Source organism: Thunnus maccoyii, chromosome 6, assembly GCF_910596095.1.
Source record: "Thunnus maccoyii chromosome 6, fThuMac1.1, whole genome shotgun sequence".
Classification (NCBI taxonomy): Eukaryota; Metazoa; Chordata; class Actinopteri; order Scombriformes; family Scombridae; genus Thunnus; species Thunnus maccoyii.
In genome coordinates, this window is record NC_056538.1 from 27,162,410 (window position 1) to 27,186,535 (window position 24,126).

At 38.3% G+C, this 24,126-nt stretch overlaps 1 protein-coding gene across 6 annotated transcripts in view; it reads left to right on the forward strand.

Moving 5' to 3' along the window:
- Positions 1–24,126, forward strand: part of tenm4 (teneurin transmembrane protein 4) — a 158,424-nt gene that overhangs the window by 46,922 nt on the left and 87,376 nt on the right. For 4 of the 6 annotated variants that reach the window (XM_042413531.1, XM_042413532.1, XM_042413533.1 and 1 more), the window contains exon 4: positions 17,193–17,414. In XM_042413531.1, coding sequence (XP_042269465.1) covers positions 17,193–17,414 — 222 coding nt within the window. Of the gene's footprint in view, positions 1–13,794; positions 13,875–17,192; positions 17,415–24,126 lie in introns of those variants that run through there. The other 2 variants (XM_042413537.1, XM_042413536.1) reach the window with 2 other exon arrangements.

Consider the following 24,126-nt stretch of genomic DNA (forward strand, 5'->3'; position numbering starts at 1 on the left):
TGAATTACAGGAAAAATATAAAAATACTGCTTGAATTTGGATCTAAGTGATGATGTCTTAATTTAATATTCTGGATCTATACCATGCCTAAATACTGAACTTATTAAACGGATCAGATATCAGACAGATGTAACCAACCCACATTAAAGTTTCATTAGAAATTTAGTCATTTTTGTTATAAAATTGTAAATTGTAAATTTCATGGTCCCTCTACAACAATATGATCAAAATCTGCACAAGCCTGAAAATGTAGTTGGAGTATAAATGTTTCTCCACTGTTACCTTACTCCTGAAGAATGATCCCAATCAATTCCACCCAGTAAAGTGTACAATTTAAAATTAAAAAACGAAAAAAAGAGCACTTTATCATCAGCCTGTACACTGAGTTTAGATATTAGGCCAGAAAAAGTGTGATTGGTGCATCGTTTGAAGTTTGTTGCACTCCTGTGTGTGAAATTTTGAGTTTTATTTCACCCTCTTACCTAATTCCATAGAGCATACATTACAAAATAAAGAGACTTTCCTCTTCTTATCTCATTTCATCTCATCTTATCTATCTCATCTTAATTATCCTGTCTTACCCTGTGTTTTCTGTATACCAATCTCTTGCAATAAAATTTCCAGGTAGCTCTGAACCACCAGTTTATCTGGAATGAGGCTCAGGAAGTAAGGATCATAACGTGATGTTGCCCTAGTATGAGATAAAAATAATTAAGCTTCATGCTGAGATTTCTCTCATTAGCGATCTGATATGTAGCCTTTGATACAAATCCAGGAGCAAAACTTTAAAGCTTGGTTGATTTACAAAAGATTCATCGGTAAACGCCAGCTCTGGTAATAGAAATGTTTAAACTCTGTCACTGCATCATCCAAAACTATGTACTACATGTTATATGGAATCAAGTCTGCACTGCATGACCGTCTAAGTGCTCCTGCCTTGTAGGTTTTTTAATTTGTTTACCTCCGACTTCCTAATACATGAACCGTACATGCATATACAGTACAAATGCATATAAGATACAAAAAACATATATTACATCCATTTGGAGAATATTTATATCACCTGTATCTCACCTCAAAGCACCTTTGACTATGGAAATACAGCACAAGTAAGGTTTCAGAAGACAGATGACAGGTATCTATGACAATAGCTTAGTAGCTTTGAACTGCTTGGAATTGAAGATGGGTGTGATAACTCAGATGATCAGACTGCTCAGTCTCTGAGCTTAACTGCATGATTAATTATTTGCAACAGTCCCATTTTTTTTTTCTCAGGGTTCATCATTACTGCATGATTCAAAATAAGATTAGCACACTTAGATATATGGGTATTGCACACAGATGATTTTCACAGACATAAAGACCCAATTCCAAAAACCTTGTTGTGCTGGACAGTTCAGGTTCTTCCTGGATTATTTCTCTCTCAGTGAAAGCACAGCAAGACACAGTGAAATTTCACAGCATGTGCCTGTTATAGAAAATATCTTGGAACATAAGCTTTAGATTTTTTTCTCCCCTCTGCCTTCAGAGATCCCCCCAAAGTACTGCTGTCACACTGGAAACACTAGTCTTATCTCAGCTGTATGAATTGCCAGCATTTAAAGCAGGTCGCACCAGAACTGCCTTCTCTCTCTGTCATCAAATCTCAATGCTTGCACTGCGTGAATTACCAAATTCTGGCATAGGTGCATTTTTTATCTCAACCATTTCAGATGATTTATTACTAGCTGAGCACTAATAATAGTTTATAGTGGTTTGGATGTGTACCAGTTTTTGCATGTCATTTATTGGCCATGGGAAATTTAGCCGGAGACAGCCTGAAGCGTTTCCATGCTGAGTATAGGAAAGAATGGCATATTTCAAATTTCAAGTTGGAAAACTTCACACAACATAACATGAAATAGAAAACAGATTGAACTTCTGTCAATCAGCTGCCACATTTAACTCTTACATTAAAAACATACGTTGGTAGTATGGCTCTGTAGAATAAAACTGCTGTGTGGCATAGATAATATTGAAAGGCAAAAGAGTCTTGACCTTGTTTATGCCCTTTAATGGCATTAAAAATCTGAGAGATTACCCTGATTTTTTTAAAAGGATTATTTCAGTATATTTCACCTGTGAAGAGGCTGCAGGTTACAGCTTGTGAGGGTAAATCACTTATTGGATGCTTGGCACTTTCGATCCTGGGTCAGACGTTAATTGTTGTGGTTTTCTAATTGTATTCAGTAGCCATCCTTGTAATAGATTGCATCGTCTTTTTGATGTCAATATTACTCGAAATAGCATTAAGATGCAGCATTGAAGAAACCACAGGGGAAGGGCTTCCTAACCTAACACAACCTTGGATTCTGTGATTATACACCATATTTTTAGTTTAAACATGAAAAGTCATAATTGCACAGCTATAAAAAGTGATTTGATTTAGGGTCACACATCACTGCTTGGCCAGTATTTATTCATTAATTCTGTGAACCTTTATTAATGTAGAGTGGTCCAGTGAGAGTTGTTGACTGTTGCATCGGTGCCCTGCGTACACGCAGCACTAAAAATAGAAGTACTACATATTGCATTTATGAGTATAAAAAAGATAAGAAAAACAGGTATTAAAACATAAAAAGCCATAATTAAAATGGTACATAAAAAAGGTAAGAGGTGAGTGGTTACGCCCAAGTCTCCAAGAATACAGTATCACAAGATTTATATAGTATCACAACTTTATTTAGTATCTGATTGTCAGCCTGCCATCAGTTTTAAGCATTAAGGAGAAATTCATATGATACATTTGATTCTAAAAAAAAATGGTAACATAATGTATAACAGAGAACAACACAACTCATCATCCCAGGACACACCTATAGATGGCAATGCAACAAAGCCCTTTATCAGATTCTGCGACTACATCAGGAAAGAGCTATCCATGTTTTTGGAAATTGATGACAATGGCTCTGTGAATCCCTCTACACTCTGGGAAACTAATAAAGCATATTTAAGAGGGCTAATTATTTCATTTTGTAGTGGAAAGAAGAAGAAAATAATATCTGAAAAGAAAAAAAACCTGGAGGCAGAATTAGTCAATTATGAACAGATGCAGAAACAATATCCAGTGAAAAAAATGACTGTTGTAAAGGCTGCTGTTAATGCATTGATACATAAATTACAAATTACCCCATACTGCAGGAGCAAATATGACAATGTTCTGGTGTGTGTGTAGGGTGCAAGTAGCATGTAGACACCTATGTGCATTTAATGTATCACAAGGTTGGTTGGATTTCCTTACAGTCAAGAAGAAAAAAAAAACACATCTCATGTTATTCATCTATAAAGCTCTACTGCTGCAGCTTCCAAACAACCTCACATCTCTTCTCTCATTTAAATCTAGTAACTACAGTACACAATCCAGTAACTACTTAACCTTAGATATCCCTCAGGTACGCACTAATGTTGGCAGAACTGTTTTCAGGTACTCTGCACCTTTTAAATGGATTGAACTGCAAAATGCCCTCAAACTTGAGTCTTACATTCCCCTTGGAGATTTTAAAGCTTTATTATCTGATGTTTTTTTTTATGATTCTTGTAACTGTTTTCATTAATTCCTTGTTTATTGTGTGGTTGTGTTGTTTCTGTCTGCTGATTGTGTTCTTGTCTTATGAATGTTTCTTGTTCTCACGTCTCTCCTGGAAGAGATATCTTAATCTCAATGAGACTTGCTTGATTAAAGAAAGATTAAATAAAATAAAATAAAAATAATGTGGCTTTGTCTGGAAATTCATACATTTTAGGGTGAGATTAAGTATCATCCATAATATGCTGTTCTATCAAGCTTAATCCTCTATAGTGTATCTTAGGCCTACATGCTGCCTCACCTGAATTAAACAGATATTAGAGAATCTTTAGTCTTCTGTGGTACTGTGCATTGCCATCAATCTTACAGCGTTGGCTTGACGATGTCAAACCATCTGTTTCAAGTTTGCTTTATAATGTTCTACAACTTCTCCCATTGGAAAGGCTATCACATGTTCTCCAAGGAGACATGAATGGGTTTTTCTCTGTCTGGAGCCCTGTTATAGATTTTATTGGAGAGGACTATGCTGAAATCATATTAAGAGAGTTTGCGACAAGGGTAAAGTCCACATGTTCATTAACATTTCATTGTTATTATAGTTATAATACACAGGATGACCATCTATGTTTGTGTTGTTTTCTGGTTGTTGTTTTTTGTGTGTAACCTGTATAAACTGAAAATAAAATAAACTCATTGCAACTCATTGCTTGAACACAATAAACAAAGGATTTAAAATGGATTAGGTTTAATATAGCTGCTACTGATCAATTAAAAAGTGGTCCTGCAGATCAGCTCAGGACATCCAAAGAGAGGTACATTATTTAACACAACATATGCATTATATAGGCAAGTTTAACTGTATTATGTCCTTAAGAGAGAGTTTAAAAGCCTCATAGACATGTTAGACTAACAACAACATATTTCAGTATATTGGTGCTCCTAGCTACAGTTACCATTATTAAAATTAGCATGTTAAAGAATTTGTTAATGTTCAGTTTTCAGCAATGGGAAAAAATATACTTGAAAACCACATTCTGATTTACCGCTGGTTTGACAGTGTATTAAAGGGGATAATTCTGATGTTCGAGTTGTTGCCCATTTCCAGATGCTAGGACTCCATCTACCCCAGGCAACTTCATTTATATTCATCGCCTCAGTGGAAATTTGGAATTGAAATTGGCTTACCTCATTTTGACCAAAGCTTCCACAATTATGCTCTGGAAAAGGTGTTTACTGTCTGCATAAGTTATCTTTTATTATTACATTTTCACTACTACCACTGTGCTGAATACATATTTGGAATTTATTTCGGGAAAGAGACTTAACTGACACACCTGAATGGTTGCAAAAACGCTGATACCAGATCAGGATTTCTATTTTTGTCAAAGTGATATATTCAAATCCAGTCTTATATTCCCCTTAAGTTCTTGTAACTACTTCTATTATAAACAAATCATACTCTCAGTGGCTTAAGTTTTGCCACGGTATGAATTTATATAAGCACTTAGAAATGCAAGCCTCCCAGCAGCATGTATTTTCAATAGCCTTTTGAACTGTCATGCACTCAGTGGGAGCTGGGAGGCACACACAAATCAATTCTTTAACACTGACAAAGTGTCTGAAATGAAAAAACAGTGGGCTTTTATGTAAGCTATCTGGAGAGCATGATGAGAGGTAGAAATAATGTTTTGACAGAGGTATGCTTCTTTAGCATGAAAGCATGCATATTACTGTGATGTTTATACACAACATAGCGAATCTGCACAAATTAAGCAAAAGGTGGCCTTGTCAGTACTCAGGGAATTCCCACCCGGTCTATGAAATTTTGATTCCAAAAGAAAGTTGTGAATATATGAAGGTTTCATTTTTTTTTTAGGACAATGCTTAAGCTCTTTAGTGTCTTTTACAGAGATTGTAGCTGTTTCTTAAGGGTGTGCTTTAGACTTTTATTAGGCCAAGCCTAGAATGCGCTGAGGAATGACAGGATGGGGATGGTGCCATCTTTGTTCAGCGAGGCCCCAGGCAAGCCACATGTAGCCCTAATGAGTTGCTTACAATTTCAGGCTCCGCTTGCTCTCAAACACCAAAAGTAAACTTTTGTCTTTTTTTTCTCCCCTCACTATTCGGGGACCTTAAGAGGATTGTGGGGTCATTATTTATTCATGTCATTGTGTTTATTCACCAGCTTCCGTGTGTGATGGGACAGGGAATAGAGCAGCTAGTGCAGACGGAGTAAAAGCTGATAATTATCCACTATTAGCTTTGTTTTTTCAGCCACGGTTTTAAGTCGGCTCAGTTGATGATCGCGCTATGATAGAGGCCCAGAAACATCCATTTAAAGCAGATTACCATTCATGTCTTTGAAGTCTGGAAGCCTCTGCAGAGGACTCGGTGTACAAGTGTGAATGCGTTTATAAGACTCTTTATACACCATTTTTTTCTGTTATGGTAGAGAAGATATCCTGTCACGATGTCAGTTACAAACACTCACGTTGACCAGGAGATCCTTAAAAACAGCCATCACATGCCTGCAGGATATTGTTAACAGCGAAAGGTGAGGAGACTGGAACCTTACCCTTTTATCCTTGAACAAAGAAAGCCCCAGGGATGCTTGAATGGGGCTGCACGGAGGGATTTAGCAATGCCAGACCTCGTCAACTAACATTGATTCAAAAGACTAGTGAAGTAAAGTCCTGAACATTTTGGGCTTGGCTCTTAAAGACTAAGAAGTATTGAAAATGGATCAATTAGTGATCGCTCAGTTCCAAAAGAGCAGTTTAAAAAACTTTTTTGTCGTGCATCAGCTAAGCTGTCTTGACATGATTCAGCTGGCCTGTACGCTGTACTACCCATTTATTTTAGTGTCCCGTGAACATTTCTTATGAGTAACACTTAAAAAGTTGCTGCCCTTGGATTTTTTTTTTATGAAGCTGGCAGTGCACCAATGGTAAGGTTTCTCCTCAAATGGAAGAAATTTCCATTCAGTTTGTTTAGGATTTCAATGTCACATTTCCAGTCTGATTCGTTCTCGAGTTTGTCGCAGAAGTCTTAACAGATGGTGTCTTTCAGCTGGATTGCAGGGCATACTCTCTCCTCAACGGGGAGAAATAGAGTGGACTGGATGGATGTGAGCAGCAGAAGGCAGGCAGGGATGTGGGTAGAGGATAACTGGAGAAGGAGTCTTGTCCTATAATCACCCAGAGAAGAAATGCCATGTCTAGTCTCAGCCACTCTGGCCTCCTTTTCATCTTCCTAGGTGATACTTTGAAAAGCCACTGGCATCGGTACTCTGCTGTGTGCTATGGCTTGTGTAAGGCTTTTTTTTTTTTTTTTTTTAGTTGGAGTTTCCAGCCTCCTTCATGAAGACAAATAAGTTATAGTGATGTAATTTAGAAAGGAGTGTTAAGTATATGTTTGATCTGTCTGGAGCCATTGGCCAATTCCCATGTTTAAGGAAATTGTGACAACTGCTAATATGTAAATCAATTCCTGTATAACTATTCCTAGAGTCCCAAAGTATTCTTTAGGGACCACAATATGGTTATTAATGCCCAGAATTTTTACTTGTTTTCTGGATTTATTCTAACCATCCATTAATAATTCTGTATTCAACATCTCCTTAAGAGCATAGTAGTTGTAAACAATGGATGCTGGGTTTAAAGTGCTGATAGAAATGTTGTGGGTCAGTCGTAAATGGAATTGTGCCATCTGTGGTAATGCTCTTTTATTACTCACAAATATAATTTCCGTTTTCTCAGTAATGGTCAGGCCTGTCTATAAAAACATTTATGGCTATTTACAATTTGTTTTCAACCTTATCATACATTATGTTCACTCAGTTATTATGATATTGATTCCTAGCATGGAAACGGCACTGTCAGAGAAATTTTTTATCATTTTTCCAATGTTGGTTCATAAAAGCTCATTTCGCACTTCCTTTGTAAGTGTCTTCGTGTCTATTTGTGTTTTTGTTGTGTATGTATTTTTGTGGCAAACTGTGTGCAGTATCCAGCAGGATTGCAGTTTATTAGACAAAATTAATCCTGCAGCAGGCATATGTTAAACCTTAGGTAGATGTGTAACATCCACTAAAAGCTTGATTTTGCTTGAATAAAAAAGTGGAAAACCAACATTTTGTAAAGATGATAAATATGTTTACAAGGCAGCTTATCACTTGTAGTTGCTCCATTAGATTAAGCTCATGACTTTTTCAAAACCATCCCTTTGAGCAGCAAATTGTCTCAATATTTTCTTTACCGAGATGAGATTACCTATCACGTATTAATTTCATAAGAGGTTAGTTATGGCTCGCAGCTGTGCAATAGAAAACAATTATGTCAATTTGAGAATCCTAATAATGTTAAAGCCAGAATTAAGCCATCTTGTTTGTATTGCCTGTAGAGGTCTGATAAGTGTAACACCTTGATTCCACTGAGCGCAGCTGCGTCATGTTCTGGCTGTGACGCGGTTTTGTTCTGTCCTCCACACAGTGTCACTGGGAGCGTTTCAGAAGCGGAGTGCTGCCTGTGCCTTGCAAGTGTATCCAGCTGAACGTGCAGTATCTACACGACACACCCACTTGGTTAGGTTTAGGCATGAGGAGCGGGATGGTTAGTGTTAGGGGTTTGGAGGGGAGGGGTCGTGGGGTTGTGTAACATGCTATTAGGGTGACAACATGGGAGGGGAGGTTGTCATGTAGAGTAAGTCTGCAAGACTACAGATAGACCTTTCTCGTACCTTGCCAGGCAGCTGGATTTGCAAGATCATGCGAGAATCATGAGATCCCACAATAATCTGTGGAACAACCATGAATGTATAAAGAGAACAACAAAAAACCCAGAAGTTAACTTTGCCTGTCTGACATTGACTTGCTGTTGATTTGGTGCTTCTACCATGTCTTATAAAATCTTGTGATTTGCCACATCCAAGATGAACCTCTCGTCGTCCATGGTGTCAAATATCCTCTGAGACCCTCTGACTGGTTGACTTCAGGCCTTGTGCCACCGGCTAGCACATAATGTTGATGTAGTGATGTGATATATGATCAGGAGTCTGCACAAGGTGTTTTATTTTAAAAATTTATTGGATGCTCAATGCCTTTCCTGTGTCTGACTTCCTGCCTGGCTTGATCTGCTCTGTACAGCTTGACAAAAATAGACTAGGCGCATATTTTTAGCGGAGCGGAGCGGAGAGCCGCTTCTGAAACGCACTGCGGCGCGTGTGGTGGAATCACAAGCGTTGACTAGAGTGGCCGCGTCAGAGCCAGAAAGTGACACAGACACACCCGGTGGAATCAAGCCGTTATTATTACCTGAGCACAAACAGCAATAAATCACATATACGTCAGTGTGTTCCCAAACCACTGAAATAAATAAAGACACTTTCATTCTATAAATTCTTTGGCATTATTATGAATTTATCTCATTCTATAGCATCATCTCACCTGCTTAAGCCACATCACTTGTTTCAATTGCTGTTACCTTGTCTGTCATTGACTGTCTAATAAACATATGTGAGTCCAGTGCCATCTGATGAAGTGCAATAAGACACAAGTATTTAGGATACATTTTATTATCTTAACTTCAACGTTTTAGTGCTAACTTTGCTGTATTCTTTCTTTTATTGACCATATGCTCCCTGTCAAGTAGTGTTCAGCAAAGAGTAGGAAAAGTCTGCCTCTAAACAGATTTACAGGGATAATAGTGATTACAAATATATTTGGACTGAAGAGTGGAAAATATATTTTCTAATCCCGAGGCAACAATCAGCCTTAGTGTCATACTGTGTGTGTGCAGTTTTAGCAGAATTTTTCATTGATCAACTGTAATATCAGTTTTTGCATAGTGTTGTTATCAACAGATTAATGACTGAATTAATATTATTAACATTAACAGTGATAAAAGTTTTAAATACATTTGGCAGGGCCAAATTTTAACATGCTCTGTTTGATTTAAAAATCATTTCTAGAAAAAAAAGCCAAACAGCTACTAATACTTATTGATTTGCAACAGAGGCCATAATGTTCTAACACAGCCACAAATATTACAGATAGTTACCTCTGTTAAAATGGTGCAGAAAAACCTCTGATGTCTGGAAGATTTCTAATGTCACTGTATATACACTGATATCACCCAACCCAGTCTGTTAGCCAATTTTCGCCCCTCTTTCATCATGTTACATTGCAAAAACACCACTATGGGGCTTTATTTCGTTCAGTCACAAAGACGTTGAATTTCTGCCAGTGACACAAAGGCAGGACTAACACTGCTTTTCCACAGTCTTTGAAGTTCAATCCAAACCAAGAGCAGTGATATAGTAGGCAAGAGGGCACATTTAATCAGTCATGGCAGAGCTCAAATACTGCCAGTGAGTTAGAAAAATCAAAAAGGGCATCAAACCTCCTTTCATGGGTTTAGCAACTCTAAAACCTTTGTAACAGAAGACATTTCCAGGACAACTTGATCCTGACTAGTGAACATTTGTGTTGCACACTGTAAACATGGCCACTAGAGCTAAGCAATAGCGCATCTTTAAGGGGGTAAAGTTGAAATGCTGAAAAGGGAATTGATGATGCTTAGGCAATTTAAAAGCTATTAAATATCCAATTAAGGTACCTTGTCGGTCAAAGTACCTTGTGGGCAAATATAACTCAATTAATAGGACATTATTTGTATTAGGCTTGGCATAATAAGTTTATTTATAAAACCAACTGTTTTCTTTTTTCCTTTGAACAATATACCCTTAATGCTGTATAGCAATGCTTGTACTACAGTATAAATTAGTTATTATGACTTAGCGTTCATGTCTAAACTACATGAAAACTCATTGTTCATTTTCACTTACAGACTACACACTGCTCATAATTCATTATGATTACCTACTGTGTAAAAATGTTTTTCCCAAGCAATTACTTAAGGATTGCATGTAGGATTAACATTAACAATAGGGATGCATATATAACGAGGTCCTGTCATCTCCAACACTCCAGGTGATTTTTACTGCGTCAGACTGTGAAGAATATTGAGATTCTAACTGACCAGTTTAATGTGCACAAGAACACAGGTTTCTGTGGTGATTTTGTGACAGTCTGGTGCTGGTATTGCAAGATTTAATCAAGGTCACCAGTGAATCTAGTGTGCATAATTGCACTTTCACAATGCGTGCCACTCAAATTAGACACCGCAGATGGAATACGTACCTGCTGCCTTCAGACATCTCCAAAGAGAGTTAATCAACTAAAAGGGAAGGCCTTCATACATGAAAGCTGCTGTGGCTGACAGATGCTAGAAAGAATCAGACGTTAATCTAAAGCCTTCCTAGCATTGTTCCCATAATCGAAATACTGTAAAACTATTTTTCTTCTGTGCAATTAGACGTCTGCTGGTTGAAGAATGTATAACGAAAGTGAAACTGACAAGCAAAACGTACATAAAAGGAGTCTGTGGTATTTAGTAGAATTCTACAAAGGTGTACCTCTACCAATTAGCGATGAGAATAGCGCAGAATAGGTGTATAGCAAGCATAGTGTGGTCCGAGCAGGCGGACTGTGGACGGCGCAAAATGTGGTGAATCTCGATGCCAAACTCGCATGGCGCTGCTGGTCTGTCAGATCACTAAAATACTAAGCAGGCACAGGTAAGGTACAAAACACACTGCATTTCAGCTAGTACCACTTTGCATCATGTGTACATATAAAAAATAGAGCTCTTCATTTCACTATGACCTCCACATGTAAATATAGTACAATTACAAGAAGGTAGTTTCCTGCGTTTTGGTAATCAGTGTAGGTTGATTAGGATGGGAGCACTGTAATTTCCCTGTTTTTATGGATGAATAAATTAAAGCTTTGAACAGGAGGGATCTGAATAAACATTCACTCTCTGGTCCTTTATGGTGGCAGTAGCAGTCAGTACAGAGTCAGACCGCTGAAAACATGACAAGAGCTTTAAACATGCTATCACATCCTGGACTGAATCCCACTCCACCTACATTGGATGACAACATTGGTGCCATGGGCAAATTATGTAACATTTTACTGATCTGCCAAAGACAAACTGACAACCTTTCACACAGCCCTGTACAAATGCACTATGCAATTGTTAATTTAGTAACATGCAGTTTTACTTGATTTTTTTTTTCTTGTTTGCCTTGATGTCATTGTAGACTAGTAGAATGTGAGTAGCATTAGCATTAAATTAAATATCTGATGTCTTGAGAACAGTAACCTAATATGCAGAGCTCTGTGCTCTGTGGTAAGATGTAAGATTTAGCACAATCTGCATCTTACAGCAAGAGTAGCAGTGTGATGATGAATGAATGGATGAACTTTATTTATATACAGTCGCACCTTTCCTGCACAGAATGCAACTCAAAGTGCTTTGTGGTTCAGCAGCAGAAACGAGTTTAAAACCATACGCATACACAGGGAGGAAGGGAGAAAAGAAGAACAGAGTGTTACTATTTATAAAATAGCATTTACACAGTTTGTTTGGAAAGAAAGAGAAAACAGTACAAATGTGACTTGTCCCACTTTTCAAGTTCAAGAGCTGCAAGTTAAGAGATTCTTCTAAAATGTTTAGCTGTGAAGTGAATCTAGATTCTTAAGACATCACCAAATAAAACATTCTTGACGTTTTCCTTTTTAATAAAACATAGTCCATCCAGTTGCAAGTCATTGGTTTTATTTCTTTTACAGTGTGAACCACATATATCATACCAACAGTTAAATATTAAGTATATAGATTAACAGTTTATTATTTTTTAAACAAAAGGGATCAGAAAACAGCTGATAATAATGTTGGGGCTCCAGAGACGCGTGGCATGAGTCAGCCTTTTGAAACAATGTGGATGACGGCTGGTGACTGGCTCAGGGGGAGAAAAGAAGGACACAAAGTGACCCTCTAGTATAACCAGGCTAGTCAGCAGGGGTCAATACTACAGCACGCAATAGTGGGACTGGAATGACAGCACATAGAAAATGGATCCTTCCTATGATATATTATTCAATAGACCTGTGATAGCTGAGGCAACCCAGAATTTACAACATTGATTTGAATCTTTTTTTTTTTTTTTTTTTTTGCAAAATGTACATTTTTAAACTCAAAAGGCCTTACCAATGATTACTTGCACAGTAATCATTGGTAAGGCCCTTCACAGTCAGAGGCTCTCTCTAGGCTAATCAATCTCAATTTTCCTAATATGAAGTTTTACATTTTTATCTTATTCAGTGGTTGCACTTGTATGCAAGAACAAACTCCTAAATGCAGAACTCTTCATTTTGACATGGTTCATTTCTTTCACTGACTAGCCATCAATTGTGTATGAATATAAACAGCCAACCTATACACAAAAATGAAATCTGAGACCAAAATGTAACAGAAATTAAAAACTGGCATGCTTTATACAACTAAAGAGAAGCAGTCACCACTGAGACTCTTAGTCATTCGTCTGCATCCTGTATGCTTTGTATCCCGCGTGGCATCAGTTGATGGTACAGGACTGGCGCTGAGATGTTATTTTTTTTCTGTACTGTTCATCTGCAAATACACTGCATTTTTTATAAACGTTGCCCGCAGCTGTAGTCCTTGAGCAAACAGATGATTGCTGTTGTCACTGCGGAGTCACACGTCTGCTTCACCTTGCTCAGTGTTGTGGGTGTGCAGTACATTTAACTAAGGTAGCCACAGATCTTATTTACCATGTAGTGTATTTGAAGAATGACAACTTTTATGTCCTTGAATAAATCTCAATATCTATGTATAGCTTCAGAATTTATAACACAGGCAAAATCAGAATGATTGGCTAGGTTAAGAGAGAGAGAGACAAAGAGAGAGAGAATTAAAAAACAGGACTCTCTGGATGAAAGATGTTGCGTCTTCTTACTCAATTTTCTTTTCACTCGATTACATCTTCCCTCTAAATTATATTCTCTGTTTACCTGATTTAATTTTCACTCCCTCAGCCTTACCCTTAGTTTTTAGCTGGACTGATAATGGACCAGCCCTATAAGCCTAAATGTCCATTACTGACTGATTGACTGACTGATTTGCTGAGTGATGAAGTTATATCATTGGTCGGCCAGCCCAGTGTTGGAGTTTCCTCATCGGCCTTTCAAAATAAATCAGCGCAAACAGCTTCAATTACATCCTCAGGGGGCGTTTACAGCTGAGCCCAGAGCGCAGTCCCACTATAAGATTTTAAAACACACATTTACTGACTGACGCCTTTCATATGGAGGCTCCGACACTGAGAGGAGCACCAACCCGCAGATACAAAGAGATGCGACAGATCCATTTTACCAGCGCGCAAGGTGGCTAGCAGCTAGATAGCATGGCTGGCATTGTTAGCATAGCCGTGCCGTGCTGTGTGTAACCCATAGACTGTATAAGAATAAGTTACAGTTGCAGTGTTTCCGGTTTATTAGCACCATGCTGGGCAGGTGACAGGTGTGTTTACAGTGTTTGTTTGCTCTGAGAGACATCACGGCGTGGATATTAAGTCGCACAGCTGACAGACTGTTAGCCTAGCATGCTAATCCTATGTAATGAGACCATATGGATGAGACCATATGTTTGCAGACATCAGCAGAATGAAACAGATGAATGAGCAGAGGGAGTTAATCGATAATTAGAAAAGTTAAAATTAAAATTAAAATAAGTTCTCTTTCAAATCAAACATCCCAAGATATGAGTCGAAAGTATTGTTCGTGCAACTGCATTTATAAGCTTTTTTTTATACTCAAACAGTGCTTAACCATGTCATGTGATATGCTACTTCATTACTGTTAAACAACAAATATTACTGGGACAACTACAGAAAATTGCAGATGAACATGTAATATTCAGGAATCTACATTATAGACACTACCACTCACTATCCCTGTAACAAATTGATTGACCACAATTACACACATTGACCATACACAGTCCAGCCATATACTAGGTTTTGACCTTGTCTTGTTGAGTGGGACATAGAACAGCTACTGGCTCATTTCTTGTAAGTTGTTGGGTTGTAAATGAAAATATTGATGCATGGCTGTCCGCCCACATCTGCATGTTTCTGTTGCTGTTCAGCTTCTGTCTTTCGTACCAGTACTACATACTGTTATCATTTTCCCCTTGAAAATAAATGTCATTCTTTGAACTAGGGCTTTGATACAAGGTTTACATCTTTTGAATCATTGTTGGCTGAACTAGTTTTGTTATTTTTTACAAGCTACAGGGTGAAATTAAACTATTACACTTTTTGGAAGTATTTTTGAAATTAATCTAATGAAAATTAATCAAAAGTAATAATGCGCAGAATGTGAGTTCCATAGTTTCTGAATCTTTACTCATAGAATTAAAATAGAGTCACTGTTGGATTCAATTGATACAGTTTACTTTGGATAAGAGCAGTTATATTTGAAAATTTAATGAGACTTGTATTCAGCATTTTCTCTTGGGAGAAAGTGTTGCACTAAATGCTACAATATCATTAGCTATCACCAATTTGCTTGTCCATTCTCTTAATTAGGTTGCTAATGAGTTGATTAAGACCTTTAATGCAGTGGGTGGTTGTCTGTGTTTGCAGTCAGGCCAAGCCAGGCAGTCATTTGTGCTTCCTGAAGCTGTCAAGAACTAAAGCAGTAGCACATGGTCTAGGGGCTCCTAAGTAAAGGTCCCCTTTTGCTGCTGTAATATAGTGAGTGAAGGCAAAGGCAATCAGCTCTGGCAGCCAGAGAAACTTCTCCGGCCATCTCAAGCTGTGGCTTCTCGCCCGTGGAGGTCCTTTCTATGACTTTAGGTGCTTGTGGCTTGGGCATGAACTGGACAAGTCAGCATTAATTAAAAACAATGAGACGGTAAAACCATTGTGCGCAAGACTAAATGGCTGCTGAGCATGAAAACCTTGACCTCATTTAGGTTATGACACTGACCATTTTTAGAGGACTTGAATCTTTTCTTGTCTAATTGATGACTTCTCTTTGTGAGGAAATTGCTGTATTATTCAGTCCAAGACCTGGTGCATCTAGATTTTTTTTCTTTCATGTCAAGAACTTCATTTTTTTGCCTCTGGTCTTTTATAGCTGCAGATACTAGCTCAATGAGTAGTTCAGCAGCAGAGCGTTGTTGTTTTGACACACGCTAAATGTAGTGTCTTGGATGTATCCGAGGGATTCTGGGAATGACTGTAATGATGCTCTTTTCAACAGCTTTTCCTCTCCCGGTTGTACATTGCAGTATATTCAAGCACAAAAGTGTCACGGTCATTAACCCACAGCATGGCCACCGTGCCTCTGCACCCATTACTGCACCGGCATTAGAGGGTTCAGAGAGAAATGAAGTGTGTGGTGTGAAGTATATATAAAGCACAAACTGTGACTCTCTAGGGCAGTGGACATTTGTGTTTGTGTAGGTCTGTGGCTGATATGTTAATATCACTAATTGTTTCCTAATTAGATGCGAGTCAGTGAGTCGTATTTTAATACTCTTCAGGGATCATTACAGAGCGAGAGGAAATTTATCTCTCCTGATGGATGACAGTCCAGTCAGCAGGAAGTTCAACATCAAGACCAAAGGACTGATGGGAGGAATGGGGGTGCACCAAAATGATGGCTTTGTTTGCTGCAGTCATGTTATTTAAGTACTCCATTTTCAGCATGGCGCAGAGCTGCATCAAAAGTTAATCACACATTAATAGGAGCTCTGTGGAGATTTAACATTCCATGACAGCATGAGGATTGGAGCCAATAAGCCTTGAAAGAAAAAATGGTGTGATTGTATTATATTCATGTGTAAGAATTAGGGTTGCATATTGGTATATAATAAGTGTCTATAAATAATCATGGCTATAAATTATTCATATTCTGCTGTTAAGGTGAGTGGTCGGTCTGATCCGTGTTATATTTTATACTACTGGCAAGTGAAAAAGCTGAGATGGACACAGAGTACAGAAGAAATCGGAAGGATTGGTTCAGGTTGGATTCATTTCTTGGCTGGCAGGGGTTATATGTGTTTCCGCAGGAGGGGGTATTAACAACCCTGCTATATCTGGGAACATATTATTCATATGCCTTCTGCACAGTACACAAATTTGAATCTGTAGTTTGAAGACCGCAGTGGTTTTATTTTGAAAAAGAAAAAAAAAATCAAAACTAAGATTGATTTTTTTTGTTGCGTTTTATGATGTTTCTGACTTTACATGTTCTTGTATAGAGGCGATGCTTTGATTTACACATACAACTGATAATCTCTGTTTTACTGTTTTTGATTTGAGCATTATACTTGTAACCTGGGACTGTTCTCTTTTTTTTTTTGCATTTAACATCTCAAAAAAGTGTTGGGTTTTTCTTTTTGTTTGTTTTTATTTCTCTACATCAGTGCCAGGCATTTGCCTTTTCTACCCTATCGCAAAGTCATTTCAGTTGTTTGTATTGTTCTTCCCAGCTGGGGTGAGGTGGCGGAGACAAAGGCAGATGTGTCCCTGTTTGTTTTTGAAGTGTTAGAGCAAAGTCTTGCATGTGTGTGTGTGTGTGTGATTGTGTGTGTGTGTGAGTGTGTGTGTGTTTCTGCTCCTATGTGATGTTGCCTGCGTTTGGGTGTGTTTCATTTCCCCCCCATGTGTTGTCTCTGTTTGTGGTCCACAGGTCCTCCGCTGCATTGTTCATCCGCCTCCTCCTCCCCTGTTGAGCAGCTCCCATACCCTCCCCCTTCCATTGCAGCCAATCAGAGCCAGGGAGGGTTGCTAGGTAACTGTGCGGCTCAGCCAGCCCAGGACTCTGACTCTGAGGATGAGTTTGGCCCCAATTCATTCTTAGTTAAAACTGGCTCAGGGAACCTGTATGCTTCTGCCACTGCTACTGCTGATGGTGAGTTGGTTTTCAAACTACTGTTGCTTTCTGGAGGTTAGCCTTCCCCTGCTCCTGGACATGTTGTGTTATAGGTCATGCAGATGGCTATGGGCAAGAATATGTGCCTTTTTCTCTGAGCACCATGAGAGAGAGTAGAAAGTTTGAGTCGATACGTAGCCTCAGGAAATGCACAGAACTCTCTGAAGCAAGATCTGCAAAGTTCAGAGCCTCACTCAAAGAGATGGAGGATTTTGGTTCACCAAGAGATATTTGTCACAGATATTTCTATTCATTTTCAATGCGTGCTGGTGGGAGTAACCATCTACAATCCCTCTATAGAATTTTTCAAAAACAGCAGCCTCCGCACCTTACACAGGAAATAAGGAAGAAACAAAGACAGTTGCGTCGTAACAGGTGCAGTGTATTCCCTGCTGTATCATCATATATCACTGCAAGGACTGACTCCTTTGAAGTTCTATTAAAGCATTGTTAACCCCATGGAAGACATACTTTATAACAGCTTAAACTCAATAGTGCTATTCTTGAGTGAGATTAGGTTTGATTTTTTCCAACGTGATATCTCATTAATAAATGTCAGCTCTTCATTCCTCTGTCTTGTGCTGTTGAATTAACACTCATTCAGACTGACAGAGTGACATTCTTGCTCAAACTGCAAACATGGTGTTGACAGTTGACAAAAATTTTGTGTAAAATATGTACAGCAGTATTTCTAAATAGCAGTCAAAGTGTGTCGCACATTGTGTCAGCGGTTAATTTACTCAATTAATTATTGTGAATATTTATTTGACGTGTCACTGTGGGCACTAATGAATTGTGTGAGGCAGACAAAATAGTTTGGCTAGTTTCTGAGGCTTCATTGTGTTGTTGAGTTAATATGATATTTGCTTGTTGCTATATAATCAATTGCTTTGGATTCATAGACTCTAGTGAATTCATTACTGGCTTGGAAAGGCTTGATGCTCACTAAATCAATGTACTTTGTTAATAACACCACAAACAATCACTGCATGGCATGTAAAACTGCATGTACACAAAGTCATTTCTAGAGCTGCAACTAATGATTATTTTCATGATTGATTATTTTCTCAATTAGTCGATTAGTTGTTTGGTCCAGAAAATGTCAGAAAATGGTGAAAAATGTCGATCACTGTTTCCCAAAGCCCAAGGTGATCTCTTCAAATGTCTTGTTCTGTCCATGACTCGAAGATATTGCAGTTTACTGTCATAGAGGACTAAAGAAACCAGATAATATTCACATTTAAGAAGCTGGTATTAGAGAATTTGGACATTTTCTTCTTAAAAAATGACTCAATATTTCCTCAAGGTAACATAAGGAATAAAAGACTTATTATTTTGGGCACAAAATATCACACTTTGAAGCAAGTTATGTGTTCTTTTTTTCTGACCCGTCTAAATGAAAAAATAAAATGTTGTCATTCAAACTCAACGGTTTATGCCACATACCCCCCCATAAGTCATGAATTTACATGCTGAATAAGGTATTTTTTTGATATTTGAATGTGCCTTTCAACTACAGCAGCTACTTGCTTCTCCCACTGGCACAGCAAACACAAAACAAAATAAAATGGTCTAAATAATTGATCAGGCTTACAAGTTAACTACCCAAAGGGTTGAATTACATCAAACTCCAAAGTGCCCCAGCTGCCTGCTCAGAAAGCCTAGAGAATGAGTTATTAATCCCGTCGCAAATCTCCTCCCTAATTCCACAGTAGCAACATGCTGGTCACCCGGCAGTGACATGACTGTGCTTAAGGGGACAGGGGTGGGGGGATGGCCTTTACCGCGGCTGATTTGTCTCATAACAATGACACTGATTTGCATAGGTACAGTGTTTAGGTTGGCCTCAAGCTGTCAGTAAGGGATGGGAGAGGACTAGGGAGGAATATCTCTCGCTGTAGTAGCTACTTAAGTCATCCTCAGGCTTTGTAAGATTCCTTTAGGTTGCAAAGTACATCATGTTTCCGTGTGGCTCTTACCAGCGGGTGCAAACCTCTTCTCTCTTCCTGTTATCTCGATAACATAAAGTCAGTACCCTTGATATTGATGCTCTTATCCCCTCTGAGGATCGTTCACCATGCTGTAGTTACATATGAATAGGTAGTAAATTATGCAAAACATGCTTTTCTTTGAGATTTCCTCCTTGATGTTCTTCATCGTTTCATTACAGAAAATCTTTGACAGTAAGGAACCAATTACAATCAGAAAAAGAACAAAAAAAAAACCTCAGTGTTTGTTCACTTAAACCAACTATTGAACCGTGTAAGCTTACTCCATGCCTTCATCATTTTCTACATCACATCCATCCATACTTTGTAAGCTTGTAGAGTTTTTTTCTCTATATCCTGCATTTTTGGTGAAAATTTGTTTTACTCTTTCACTCCGGTGAGCAACACAGTGTACTCCCACTGGCTATTTTCTTTTATTTTTAGTGTTTGCCTCGCTCGTTTTTTTTGTATAGATTTTCACCGAAGAGAGAGTGATATCTGATGACTCTCTATATGAAATATTTCTAGCCCCAAAGCATGTATGGCAGATATTATGTAGCTAAATAACTCTATCAATCCAGGCTGTTTTCACCATTTCAGGAAATAAAATTACTTCATTTTGTTCAATGAATAGTGACATTTTCCCTTCAGCTACATGAACTTCATCTTCCTCAAGGTGAGAAACTAGAGTGAGTCAAATAGGTTGTGTTGTAGATTTGGTATACAGAACAGGATTATGGACACACAACTGCATTGCCAATGTGATTAAAACAAAGATCACAAATCCTCTGTTTTCTGTTTTATGAGGTTGAAATTCTGGTTGAATAAAAAAAAAAAAAAAGCCTTCATGTTGTCAGTTGTAATATAATCTGGTATTAAGTATGCATCTCAGGTTTTCAGTGGGAATTACATGTGCAAAAAAGGTAATTTAAAAGCCACCATGGTAAAATTGACTTCAATATCAAATCAGATCTCTTTGACACACAGGTCAGTTATTGAGGAAATATTCAAATTCAGAGTTGACACGGTGTAGGAAATATTTACTTTTTTATTGTCTGTAAACAACCACAGAAAACTATGTATGCCTAAAATAATTGAGTCACAGTGTATAGTTGCACTGGAAAACAGGTGGCTTTTTATCACTTCAGATTACATTTGCTCAAGGTCATCTTTGAGCCCACATACAGGACTTAAAATGTTCTGCTGGATTTCGAACAAGTAAATGCTCGCAGCAGCATATCGTTATTCACATTAGTAGCCTCCAAGGCTGTGGTGTTTATTTTATTTTTTTTCCGGATCCTGTTTTCATTCGAAAGAACACTGAGCCAGGGCTTCTGTAAGGCTGACGAGGCCGCTCGCTGAAGCCTGCAGTCCTTTTGTGAAGCATGTGTTTCACTGTGGCCCTTGGCTTTCTCTGAGGGGCTTCTTCCTGGGGAGACTGCCAGTGGGAGCCTGATGCCACGCTGAGCCGCAAGATCTTAGACACTGCAACCTCCCAGTATTAGCATCTCTTAATGCAAAACAGCATGGGGTCAGCCAGTGTTGGCTTTCATTGCAGCTGGGCTCCCTGGTGAAAGGGGCAGCACACCACCACCTCACAGCTGACCAAGCAGGAATGCTGAGCTGTGTAGAAGGCTCGGGGACGTGGCTGTGTTAGAATTCAAATAAGTCTTCATTTGAACCGCTTAATCATCCCCCTGTGTCTGCAAGGACGAGGGAAATGTGGTTAAAGAGTTCACCCCAGAAAGTAATTTAGCCACAGACACCAGGAGGAATGAAACTATCTGAGGCTAAGTAATAATTTAATGAGCAGCACATGGCGCTCGCTTGCCATGTCCCTGTTTTTCTGAATATGTGAGATTACAGTTTTGAGTTAAAATATCAAAAGGAATCTGTTTCTCTTGACGTTGACGTTGAGTTATCAATGAACTGGAGCCAACAGACAATTTGTCCAGTTCCATTGAGCTCGCTGTTTGTCAGTGCACAGAGACCGTGGAAAATGCATTTTGCATACCTACATATCTTCTTTTCATTGACATAAATTGAGATGCATTACTTTCATTCCATGATGATTGCGGACCATCTGTGCCCTCTAACAAAATCTTCAGCCTCTTGATGGATATGCAGCAGACTGACATACAGAACAGAGCATACATAACCACTTGTCTTGTTCTTGCTAAGGCAGCTCAAGGAATGACAGAAAATCCATTTGATCTCAGAAAAGGGAGGGAAAAGCATATGCTAGGACTGGTCATAATGGATTAGGTTGCTGGTGTGTGGTAAACCTCAGCTGGGGAAAAAAAAAATATATATATATATATATTTATTGCTTTGTTTTAATGGTGATTGCATTTATCTTTTCATTTTATATTATTTTCAGTTTACTTATGCAAGGGCTAGTATTACTGTTTTACTCCAGACATGCATATAATACAGCTCTATTCTCCTTTCACACCTCATTTGGTGTCCTCTGTGAACCTGGTGGCAGGATTTTACATGTGTACTTATACAATAGCATGTTCTACAGTTAGTTAAGAAGGTGTGCTTACATTTGGTTTCCAGAAGGTCTTTTCCCCCTCATTTCCAGAGAGAGAGCCAGTGGAGAGCTGAGCGTTATACCCACCTGTTTGTGGTACCTGTTACCTCTCAAATGAGTCCAGGAAAGACAGCTAGTATTCCCACATGGCTCTTCCCTTCAGACTTTTCTAATGGTGTAGGAAACAGCAGGGCCAACAGAGAGAGAACCAGCTCCAGGGAACCAGTAGAGAGTGCAGCTTCACTGCTTTCATGACAAATTCTATTTGTATTTTTATAGACAAATGCTACTCAACTGGAAATTTTGCTCCTATGATTAGCCATAGGGGCTGTAGCAGTAAGCAAGATTTAATGATACATCTAGGCGCCGGGTAGCTTTTGATTAATTCTGTATCGAATGGTTCACACCTCAGTGCGTTGATCGGGTGTCCGGGACATGTCATATCACTTTATTTCACCAGGTGTGACCATCAGTGCTCTGGATTTTATCCACTGTCCTTGTTCAGAAATAGACCTTTTCCCTGGACACTGCAGTTAGCCAGTGTTCTTCTATATGTAACCAAAAAATGATGCCACCAAAATGTTGTAGATGTCAACCAATTTAGGTATTATAAAGGGTTTAATTGCTACATTTAAATACATTTGCATATTTATATAAAACATTTATTTAAATTATTCATAGTTTTAATTTGAAGAATCATTCAAAGAGTGCAAATTTACATTTACTGCTGTTTATGTACATGTATCAGATAACTTAGTTTACCATTTGTAGAGTACATGGCACTGTATACAGCTTATTTGACCTAGCTTGCATGCTCCTAATAACTGAAGTCCTCTGTACTTATATTAGCTATCTGATGGTTAATTATCCAGTAAAACATAGTCTTATCCCTTACATATAGAATTATTCCCACAGTACAGTTTATTTAGTCAGGTAGGACACACACGAGCAGATTAGGAGGATGAGACCTGCCGGAGTATCTCTCAGCAGCATCCTGACTGATAAGTCAACGTCAGTGTGCTATTTTACTGTTTTGATGCATTTACATCATGGAGGCTATTAGGCCTATTAGAGTCTTTCACACCTGTACCAATAAGGAAAACATGGCAAGGCATGATATTTTATTATTATTGTTATTATTTATTTCATGGTATTTATTGATTTTTATCATCTGTGGATATTACTCAATACAGTATCCCAAAGAATCCACACTGCAGTTAAATGCATATGATAAATGCATATAATAAATTCAGCAAGAGCCTTTTAGAAATAGAAAGCGCTTATAGGCAATTTGTTATTTTAATAATAAAACATGTTTTGAAATTTTTATTCCATACTTTATCTGGATCTGAATTTGCATCAAAGCACGTACACATGAGTTCAGTAGTTTGAGTAAATAGTAAACACACTCCACTTAAAAATCTTGGATTCCAAATCCTTAACAAAAAAATAGCAACTTGTTCTTTGATCCATGGCCTAATTTTGCACTAATTGAAATATTTCAACAGCTGTTTGAGATATCCTTGGGGGAGATAATAAATACATACACAATATGTATGTAAAAAAGCCCTAGAAACTCTGAAAATGCACAACTACTTTAAACTTTATAACATAGCTATCTGACACCACACACGCAGGGCATTTGTCTCTTAGCAATTATAACATCTTACCATTAGGCAGACATTCCTGTTATCTCTCAGAGTGGGGGGTGAGGTCCTAGCTAATGAAGTGGATTTGCCTTAATTACTTGTCTAGAATAGCGTCAGGAGGCCTTAACCAGTGCATACATCTGTTAGAAAGAAAAATGAAAAATCCACATTCCCAGACTGAATAGATATCTGTAGGCTTCTATTTTGAATGCCATGTGAAAGTTTGGCTATTGTAGCAAAGTCCCCTTTCTCTGTCTCTCTGATAACAAATGACTCTCCTTTTCTTGGCAATTTCGTTGTGCAAAGCAGGTCAATAGAAAACCATTTATTTTTTTCTGTCCTTTGGATAGTAGTGAATAATTGTTGCTGAATCACCACATCTGTGGGGGTCGGGTTGCCCTGTGCTTTGTCTCATAAACTGTCTTGTTTCTCGTCTTTCTGTTTATCTCCACAAATATAACAGTGACTACTTACCTGGCTGTTGAAAGGTTATTGGTTGGACAAGGGCAAGCATGCAT